The 10,066-nt window shown below is 44.1% G+C and overlaps 2 protein-coding genes across 3 annotated transcripts; both read right to left on the bottom strand.

Moving 5' to 3' along the window:
• Positions 1 to 272: 272 nt before the first annotated feature.
• Positions 273 to 3,006, bottom strand: cxxc5b (CXXC finger protein 5b). Of its 2 annotated transcripts, none has more exons than XM_058649754.1 (2): positions 2,788 to 3,006; positions 273 to 1,933 (listed from the first exon to the last, which is right to left on the bottom strand). In XM_058649754.1, the coding sequence occupies exon 2, from the start codon at positions 1,716 to 1,718 to the stop codon at positions 819 to 821; it is 900 nt and encodes a 299-aa protein (XP_058505737.1). In that variant the 5' UTR covers positions 1,719 to 1,933; positions 2,788 to 3,006; the 3' UTR covers positions 273 to 818. The 2 variants fall into 2 exon arrangements, with proteins under 2 accessions (XP_058505737.1, XP_058505738.1); XM_058649755.1 differs by lacking the exon at positions 2,788 to 3,006 and adding an exon at positions 2,634 to 2,725.
• A 1,968-nt stretch (positions 3,007 to 4,974) lies between these two features.
• Positions 4,975 to 8,241, bottom strand: zgc:110843 (uncharacterized protein LOC541492 homolog). The gene is made up of 3 exons (XM_058649753.1): positions 8,051 to 8,241; positions 6,180 to 6,385; positions 4,975 to 5,874 (listed from the first exon to the last, which is right to left on the bottom strand). The coding sequence occupies exons 1-3, from the start codon at positions 8,127 to 8,129 to the stop codon at positions 5,785 to 5,787; spliced, it is 375 nt and encodes a 124-aa protein (XP_058505736.1). The 5' UTR covers positions 8,130 to 8,241; the 3' UTR covers positions 4,975 to 5,784.
• Positions 8,242 to 10,066: the final 1,825 nt, after the last annotated feature.

Here is a 10,066-nt window from a genome sequence, read left to right as displayed (position 1 = left end):
CTTTGTGATTATGTGTGCATGTCAGGTGAGGTGTGTTCCAGTGCATGCTCTGGACTTGCCAAGGCAGCGTGTCCGTGTGTTTGTGTGTCTGTGGGGTTGTGATAAGGCTCTCAGCCACACCATTAGGTGACTCATAATCCACACAACGTCACACACACACACACACATAGAGAAACGTGGCTGCGAACAGACACATACACCCAATTAGGTGTGAACACTGTATACACACAGAAAGACACAAATGTAGTATAAACCCAGCCTATAGACAAGTGCACATGGCCAATTTTGTTTATTTCAAAAGGGCAAACAGAGTTTTACAGTACAAGCTGCACAGGAAATAATTTAGCCTAGGCTGAACTCATTCATTTCTTGCTGATGCAGTGACGTCAGAACAACAGAATCATAACTCCCCATTAGAAACAAAACACTTGGCTCCTTTTTTTTTTTTTTTTTTTCTTTGAAATGTTGAAACACAAGACATCCAAACTGCAAAGGGATGTAAAAAAGACATAATGTTTTCCAGATATTTACAGGCTATTTACAGCATTTTATGTCATCATCTAAATATTGACACGCATTGGTATCCTTCTTTCTCTCCTCTCCTGTTTCACTGATTGTCAAAAGGAAGGATGGGAACAAGTGTGGACATTCTTTAACGAGAGCTGCAGCTCCTTCCTAACCACAAGATGCCAAGATCTTTGAACCACAGTCCGAGCATGTTAACATCGTGTCCTGTGTGTTTTTGTGAAAATGCAGCTCCTCAACAATCAACAATCCAACCAGGATTCCTCTGACAAATGCTGCCACTGCAGACGTTACTATCCATCCAAGGCTCCATTGCTTCTCTCCTGCGCCAGACCCAAAGTAAAATCGGACCCCCTGAGGTCAAACCCAGACACTCTGCTCTCAAACCCGGGGCCTCCCGGCTTCCTCTTCAGCTCCTCACACTTCCTGTATTTACAGATCTGGTGTCCCCTCTTGCGATTGCGGCAGCTGCTGCACTGTTCGCAGTTTGTCTGTCGCCGACAAGGTACACACTCCCCGCACCTCTTCCTCTTCCTCTTGCCTCCACTGCTGGTGCCCAGAGAGCCAGGAGAGTAGCCCTCAGCCACCAGGCCCTCAATGCCCTCTGCTCCCATGGCTGCACTTCTCCAGTGGCCTCCCCCCATCTGGAAACCTGCCAAAGGAAACAGAGCAGGGCTGAAGGGGAACCACGCACCCAGGAAGGGTTGGAAATCAGTGCCACAGCCAGAGGAGTCCTCTTCCTCTTCCTCAGGCCCAGAACCACCACCACCACCTTCCCCATCCCCCTTCCCCGTCTTTGCCTCTGCAGCCTCCCTTTTAGCTGGTTGGCTGCTCTGTGCACCCAGGCTGGCCTGCTCTGTGGCGGCAGGTGTCAGAGCCAGGAGCCCGGCGCGCATCAGCAGCTCTGCGGCATGGGCCAGGTGGAGCCCGCTGGGTGACTCCCACATGTCGGGCCAGGAAGGGGCCCGGCGAGGCTTAGCGTGTGCAGGCTGAGCGGCCCGCTGCTGGGCCGGGGAGGGCTGGATCAGTCCTTTGACATCCACGGCCTGGGAAGGGGTGGAGATGTAATGAGAGAGGCTGTAGGGGTGGTTGGAGCGCTTTAGGCTGGGTCTCAGGGGCTCATTAGGGATTTTAGCGCTGCTGTGGGCCTGATCTGGGGAGGAAGGGCCAGCGATGTCTACGGCGGTGGACATAGCAGTGGCTGTGTGGGGGTGTCTGTCCTTGTGTGTGTGTCTCTCTGTGTGTGTGTGTGTGTGTGTGTGTGTGTGTGGGAGGAGAGGTGAGGGAGAAGGGGATTGACGCTGATGCAGGGTTGACAACCGTCCTTGCTGTTACTTCAGCCAAAATGGCAAGCCTTGGCCTGTGTCCCTATTTCCATTCTCTGCAGCAGAACTGGAGTCCCGAAGAGCTAGACACGAAGAGGGGAATAAGAGAGGAGGGTTGAGAAAAGACATATTAAAAGGAGATAATACAGAGAGAAACGGACAGGAGGTAAGACGGGGAGACATCTGTCAGCTGGTGCACACAGAGTCAGAGTGTGTGCAGTGAATCTGCACTTAAAAACAAATATAACATATATGTAGATGATTTAAAAATAAAAGAGCTCCATCAGGGAGGAACAGAGCCATCTATCATCACACACAGTGAGTGCCCGGCCAGTGATTTCCGCATACAGCAGGCAGTAGACTATCCCTTTAAGAATTTCACGGTATATCAATGCAATCAATAACAGAGCGACAACAATATGCAAAGATATGCGCATATGCGCAGGTCAAATGTGGAGCGCGCTTTTCAAATACATTTTGACGACTGCTGTTATGTGTGCCAGCCAAAGCCGAAGCTCCACGGACAAACACCAAATAGTGGACGGTAAAAAAAACAGGCTGTCTTTTGTCTGGTATCGACGACGAGGAGCGAGGTGCGCAACGATGCGGTTGCTGTGGATAAAAAAAAGAGAGCAGGCTATATTCCGTGTCCACGAGACAGGAAAAACAGTTCCGCTGCTTAAACTCCGGATATAAATGTTGATAGAGGACGCGTGTGGAGACATTTAAACGGGTCTGGTGTGGATTAGCGATCGATCCCTTGGCCGCCGTGGCTAACGTTACCTAAGAAGACGGTGCTCGTGCGACGCCACGGAGAACTGACCACAGTCCGAGTGGTCGCTGCTGCGACACGGCGCAGCGCGCAGGAAAACGGCGACAACACAAAAAAAACATAGCACAAATAAACCGGAAGTGTCCGCGAAACGCCTCGTCTTACCTTCACAACACGGTCCAAACTCCCGCTGTCAAAGATATGATGAAGTCATGAAGTAATGGCGTGCTGATTGTGGTGAATGTGGACGGTGGAGCTGCCGATTCCTCCTCCACCTCTCCGTCCCGGAGGGTCTGCAAACACTCTGCACGGAATTTGGGGGCGTCGCTCAAAATGCGAAGTGGACTCTGCGGCCGAGAGCGTGGTCAGAGCGACCCCACGACATCCCATAATATCCACGGGAAGAGTGGCTCGGCAGCCAGCGTGAATACTGTAGGATAATAACTAATTACACACATCATTTCACATCCGTCAGACCCACTCAGCGTGACAACACTGAGCACAGGCGTCAGACACAAAGTCACTATTGTTTCACGATATCATAAAAAACTAACTATACTTAATCACTACTATAGTATAGTTATATTACACTATTATAGTTTATAATAGTGTAATATACAGAAAATAATATGTACTTATGTAATTGTATAGATATATCAGATGACTATTTGATTTGGTGGCAAATAAAACAACTAAAAAAAACACACATTTCATCAAATCTGGGAACCCTATTGTAAATAATGTAGTGTCGCAGCACATGTCTGCCATCATGCTGCAGGTCTGATTTACTTACCTTTATTTAAAATATCATTGTTACATACAGTGTGATGCCGTTTGTTTATGAAACGGAGCTGTGATGTTCCTTGTTTTTATCATTAAATGATGGGTTTTATCCTATAGTTACATCACTGTCTGCAGATTATATAATGTATCACTTCTTAACTTTTCTGTTTTTTTTAAGTATTCTGTATAATACATATACTTATAGGCAAACCATGTATAAACATTTTTAAAAGCCAGTACTTTGATTGGCCCCATGTCGCTGAATATTTATTCTAGTGTGTTTAATCAGGAGAGCATCATTCATTATTTATGACAGCAGACTAATGTCACAGTAATGCATATTAATACATGAGAATTCTGGCGACTAAGGTGTATGTAAGGCCTGTGTCAGCAGTTATCCCTGCCCTGTCATGACCCCATCATCAACTTTGTTTTGCATTGACAAAACACAGTAAAGAAGAATTGCATATTTGTAAAAAAAAAAAAAAAGAGAGAATAGTATAGATAGAATATATATGTTATAACACATTCTGTGATTCACCCCCATTATTTTGACATTTTCTCCTTTTTTATAAATTGTATAATTCCGCCATTAAACCAAATAGACAACAAAACTGAAAAATAGTGTGCTGTGCAAAGTTGAATAGAAATAAAAATAAAAAAGTAGGTTAGCATGTTCCGTCATTAACATCCTGTTGTTTGTTGTTTCCCTGGTTTTTGAGCACGTGCGTCGTAAAAAGAAGCATTGTTTACGGCAGCCTCTGGCTGCCTGGTAGAAGGTGACTCCTCACGCGGGGACAGCTGAGTCCACTCCACCTCTTGTGAGAGTCCTGCGTTGCATCTGGCACGCAGCCAGATACCTCGTGCGTGTCTGTGTGTTTGTGCGTGTATGCGTGCGCGTGTCACCACGGGAGCAGGGGCCCACACTGTCTGGCCCGGACTATCCGTGTAAACACAGCGTCTTCTAGCGGCCACCGCAAATAGCGCCGCATCTTAAAATGGCCACTCGTGCCGGTGGACACTGCAGCACGGCGTCCTCCCTCCTCCACACCCTCCCAACCCACGACTCACTCACTCATTCACACACAGGCTCGCACAGACGATCTTGTTAGGACACGGCACTGACTTTGATTTAAAAGGACAGCATAAACAAGGCCACACCATAACCAGTTAATGCCTAACCCTAACCTAACCACCTTTAACATGCGACCTCTAACTTTAACCATCTCCTCAGAAAGGAGGTTCTGCCTCACTAAAACTAGGATTTGGTCTCCTGCTGGTCCTGACAAGGTCAGTGTTTCTGCCAGAAAAGGTCCTCAGGATGTAACAAAAACAAGAACAACAAACTGGTTCCACTGCAGTCGACACACACACACACACACACTGGGGCCCTGTTTACTTATTATCTCCGTGTCCGCTGTTAATCCATAAATACACCGCACTGCCTTTCTGCCGAGAGGTGAAGTGGTAAAATGATCCTGTGACTGAAAAAACAAACACATGCAGAGTTTGGCCCCAAATGCACCCAAAAAGTAGGTTTAAAAAAAAAAAAAAAGAAGGAAAATAATCTGAGCAATCAACAAGTTTTATTCACAATATACATAAACCACAAATAATCAAGTCAGACACACTGCAGCCAGTAGAAAATTAATCTAATGAAAAAGCAAAATATATCCTTTGATACACAGATGATTGAATACAATGTTACCTGGTCACCAGTAGCCGATAGGTGTTTTAACACCTCTCAAGACAAGACGTGATTATTTCATTTAAGACAGAACTAAACTTCTGCTTCCTCTGATCAGTGCAGAGGAAACAGTAACTGACAAGCTTCCTCTAATATGAGCAGAAATCAAAACATGGAACATTTATTTGTGTGTGTGTGTGTGTGTTTAGTCACGGGGCTGCTGATTTGAATATAAGTCCTGTGCTGAATTTCAATGAAACCCTGGGCTGACTGAGGCAAAGAGCTGCCAGGTCATTATGTCTCAACCACCTGCTCCACACCTGGAGGAGTGGGGAAGAAAGGGAGACACCAGGCGTGAGGATACAATGTCCACCCACTGAAATACTCTACTGGTGTCGGGGGTGGAAACAATTTTGCCCAAAATACTTTGTTAATACTTCAAAACGTGACAGTGTCAAACAGAGCACCTCCCTGTTTGACACTGCTGATGTCGCTCCTCTAACGACCTGCGATTCTCATGTCATGTCATCTGATGCAGAAATGGGGTTGAAAAACTGAGATCAAAATGTAGACTATTTGCAGCATTAAGAGTCTCTATTGTGGGCTCTGAGTATACCAGTGGAGAGGACAGCACAGTGGAAAAACTGGGAGGGGGGGTATGAGGCGTAGAGAGAGGTCTGAGATTAGTGGGTTTAAGCATCCTTCTTCTTGATGATGAGGGGCCCCACGTTGTCCCCGGTCGCTTCGTTGTGTTTGGCGTGGGCTCCGTCACAGTACGGGAACTGCAAGGAGAGCACACAGCATTGAGAGGAGAGAAAAAGAAAAATCACTTTTATCTGATTCAAGACCTTTGTACTTGACATAACACATGATTTATTTTCCTGTAGTCATGTTTGAGGTGTGGTGGCGGCACAGAGACAGCATTCCAAAAGGTGTGTGTTTGCTGTATTACTCTTTAGCACAAATGGTGAGGGACACTGTGGAGTTTCATCTTCATATGATCCATGTTAATGTGCTGGCTTATTAATTCCAGGCACGCAAACACTGTGCTAACATGCAGAAATCAGTGGCGTCGAACAAGAGTGACCTTCTTTGACTTCCAGCAGCGGCAGTACACGGCCTTGGTGCCGATGTCCTCCATGTCAAAGCTGTGGACCACTTTGGGACTGTCTTTGCTCACAGTCGTGTTCACCTGTCCCTTTTTACAGCTCCGTCCAGATGACAGGTAATGGCTGACTAGAAAGCCCCCGACAGCTGCAACCACGGCAACCGGCACCGCGACCACCAAATGCTCTGTGGAGTAACAGGCACATGTTGAGCATAGATAAGTAAGAGCACAACATTGAGTCATCTGGTGAAGACATTACAACCTATGTTTAGACATGTATACCACAATCAAAAGGGAAAGTAATTAGAGCCACACTATCAGTAACCATGCCCTCAAAAATGTCCACAGTCAATAAACACTGTTGTGTACACTGTGGGCACACACGAACACGTAGGTTTTCTCCACTGGATTATACAGGTGCACCTGTGAGTGAGACTAAAGAGGGTTTATGGTTCCCCACAGCTTATTTAAGTTCAAGTTGCTTCAACTATTCTGTAGAAGCATTCATTTGCTTTTGAACATTTCTACTGATCAAGACTGCGAAGACTAAAAAGGCATAAATATTTTTAGTATTTGCTCTACAGGTTCAGGTTGATGATCTTTCGTGTCAGCTGTGTTTGCTCATTGTCTTAATGTTTAGTCTAATTAATTCACCCCAAAGCTATTTGCACAAGATGCAGTGAGACGGGTTCCATACGGTCATGCTGCTACACACTCCAATTAAGATTATTTATTCTACCTTTTATTATCAGGAGCTCTCATTTTTATGTCATATGTTTTTAAGTTTGCACCATAGACTAAACCAGTGTTTCCCAACCCTGGTCCTGCATGTTTTAGATGTTGTCCTGCTCCAACACACCTGATTCAGATGGTCAGTTCATCAACAAGCTCTGCAGAAGCCTGGTAATGAGCTGTTCATCTGAATCAGGTGTGTTGGAGCAGGGCAACATCTAACAGTGCAGGGCCAGGGTTGGGAAACACTGGACTAAACAATCTATTTGATTATTAATCGATTACTAAATTAATTGTCACAACTGATTCTTCAGCTTCGTGAGTGTGAATATTTTCTGGTTTCTTTGCTCCATGTAACAAAGGAAATCATTAAAACTGAATCATTGTGGTTTGTGGACAAAACAAGACATTCGAGAACGTCATCATTTCCATGTTGTGTAAACACCGATCAACATTTTCTGAATTTTTATCGACAGATTAATTGATTTTGAAAATAATCGTTAAATGCAGCCCTAAATGGCCAAACTTAACAACCAAGTTAGTAACGCGGCCCTTCCTTCAGCTTAGTCATGGTGCATCAGAGGATTGAAGGATGATTTCTTCTGAACAGGACCATGCCTGTTTAGAGAAAAGGGACAATTTTACATCCTTACAACTGATTGAAAGCTTGCCACTCTTTTGCGAGACAATGAGGAGGATTATCTGAGTGTAGTGAGCGTCACATGATGCAGAGTCGCAGGACAATCTGCGGGATCCCCGTGGCAGCGACTGACCCACACAAAACACAAAAGCACCCTTTAAGAAAAGATGCTGTGAAGCCGCTTTAACTGTGGCCTCAGCTGACACTGTCTGAGTGACACACTCTAAAGTTGGAAACACAACCAGCCACTCAGCTCTCTAAATGGCTGCTGGCCAACCAAACTGTTTATGACATCACAGGGATTAAGTGACTCACTAAATAAAATAAAACTACAGTTTTAAGAGCCGTGTATCTTCTTTACAAGACGCACGCGGTTTCCTGTCTGGAGCATGATTAGCTCGGATATGTGTACGTTGAGCAGCGCAAAAGAAACAGTCACTTCATGCTAGCGTGCTATCAGATAACTTGCATACTTTACCTTTCGTGAACCTGAAACCCGCGCTGGGCACAGCGGGTGTAGAAGACACTGGCATGGCAGGTAAACCTGGGGTTGTCATACTTTCTCCTGGTCGGTGTGCTGCTGTTCGTGTTATGCACTCGACAACAAGGTCAACCGTTAGCGTTACTGAACTCACAGTCCGACAACCAGCAGCAGCGCCGCGCTGAGATCACTACGTCACTGTGGCGTCTATATCAGCAGCCAATCAGAGCCCGAGGAGCGTCTGCGACGACAAGATGCTTCACCCGCGCCTTCAGTTGATTTCCTGTTTCGCCTCAACTGCCAAGACATGCGGAACAAAGCCGACACAAGCCAAGCTCAATATTATCACCAGTGTTGCATAAAGTACCTACAAGCGATACTTGAGTAAAAGTACAAGTATCTTACCAGAATATTAATTTGGTAGAAGTCACTTTTTATCATATTACTTAAGTAAAAGTCTTAAAGTATATGACATTTCCTGTACTTAAGTGTCAAATGTAATTTTCTGATATAAAATGTACTTAAGTTTTAGAAGTAAAAGTATTAAAATAGTGAAGACTGAGCCATGGTAGCTCAGTGGTAGCACAAGTGGTCTTTCAACTGGAAGTTTATTCTTTTGTCTTTGTTTGCATCAAATGGGGTCTTCATGGGAGAGGTTTTCATATAAGCCCTCACAGGTTTTTATTTACAGTTGTAAATTATCTTTGTGCAAATAAATAAATCAAAAATAAATTAGGTTGTAAGTTCAGTTTCTGACTCTGCTAGTCTATGTGTCCTTGAGCAAGTTGTTTTAGATGTATCTTATCACCTCATGTGAGCTTCTATGCATTTTATTTATTGTATCTTTTATTTATTATTTTGTATAGTCCACTGTGGTTGTTTTAAAACACTTTACAAATAAAGTTGGATTGGATGCTGCAGACTTTTACAAAAATGCTCTCTTATGTCGTGTTGAGTGCTCTTGGGCCAAATCTGATTGTAAAATTTGATATTTTTTCTTGATTTGATATATGATTGACTACTGATACTTTTGTGTGTTTCCAAGTCACCACAAAAATACAGTTGCTGCAGTTCATGTAATATTTCATTACAAAAGTTAAATTATTGTTATGAAACAAAAACATTAACCTTCTAAGCTGGACACTCTAAATTGACCATAGGTGTGAGAGTGAATGGTTGTTTGTCTTTATGTGGCCCTGTGACGGAATGGTGACCTGTCCAGGATGTACCCCGCCCTTTGCCCTATATCAGCTGGGATTGGCTCCAGCACCAGCTGTGACCCTCATGTGGAGAATAAAGCAGTAGAAGATGGATGGACATTAACCTTCTCTTCCAGCCTGCAAATAAAATCTGCTACGACATTGAACCTGCAGGTTTATATCGTATATGGGGTGGCTCAGTGGTTAAGACCGGTACCCTGTGTGCGAAAGACATCATGGTCGCAAGTTCGATTCCACCCCTGACTGATTGTACTCAATTCCATTGTAAGTCGTTTTGGATAAAAGCGTCTGCTAAATGACATGTAATGTAATATATCAACCAAAAGTCTTTCTATGTATGTGACAAACATGTTCCATAGCTCCTGAAAAATATAAACGATAAATTGTTCATGTGAGTATTTAAACTCAATAACTTCAATAATACTTGAAGTGATCAAGTAATATAGCCCATTCAAAACTCTTATTGGTTAGTCTATGGTCCTTCTCATTGCTATGAGATGCTATCCTATTAGGGTTTTTTGTGCATGTGAAGTTGGAAGAATCACCTGAATGCCCCATTACCCTTTCAAATGGGTTTTGAACCCAGTAAATGCAATAACGAACCAACCAAACATTCTAGATTTAATTTGATACATTAATTCTAACAAAGTAGCTCTGCATTGCTCATTGATGCACAAACACAGAATCGCTGTCTTCACATGTAATGGACTTCAAATGAAAGTACATTACTGCTCCACCAGAGGGCCCCCTGAGTGTTGATTTGTGAACTAAAGGTTTGTAGACTTAAGGTTAA

The sequence above is a fragment of the Solea solea genome, chromosome 14 (genome assembly GCF_958295425.1).
Source record: "Solea solea chromosome 14, fSolSol10.1, whole genome shotgun sequence".
Lineage (NCBI taxonomy): Eukaryota > Metazoa > Chordata > Actinopteri > Pleuronectiformes > Soleidae > Solea > Solea solea.
The sequence above is the reverse complement of the archived record's forward strand: the minus strand, read 5'-3'. Positions and strand labels throughout refer to the sequence as shown.

Bases quoted from the DNA above. Each gene is read 5' to 3' on its own strand.
- cxxc5b (XM_058649754.1), bottom strand. From the start codon at position 1,718: ATGTCCACCGCCGTAGACATCGCTGGCCCTTCCTCCCCAGATCAGGCC.
- zgc:110843 (XM_058649753.1), bottom strand. From the start codon at position 8,129: ATGACAACCCCAGGTTTACCTGCCATGCCAGTGTCTTCTACACCCGCT. The intron at 6,386-8,050 runs GTAAAGTATGCA...GTTACTCCACAG, and splicing joins GGGTTTCAGGTTCACGAAAG to AGCATTTGGTGGTCGCGGTG. The intron at 5,875-6,179 runs GTCACTCTTGTT...CTCTCCTTGCAG, and splicing joins GCTGCTGGAAGTCAAAGAAG to TTCCCGTACTGTGACGGAGC.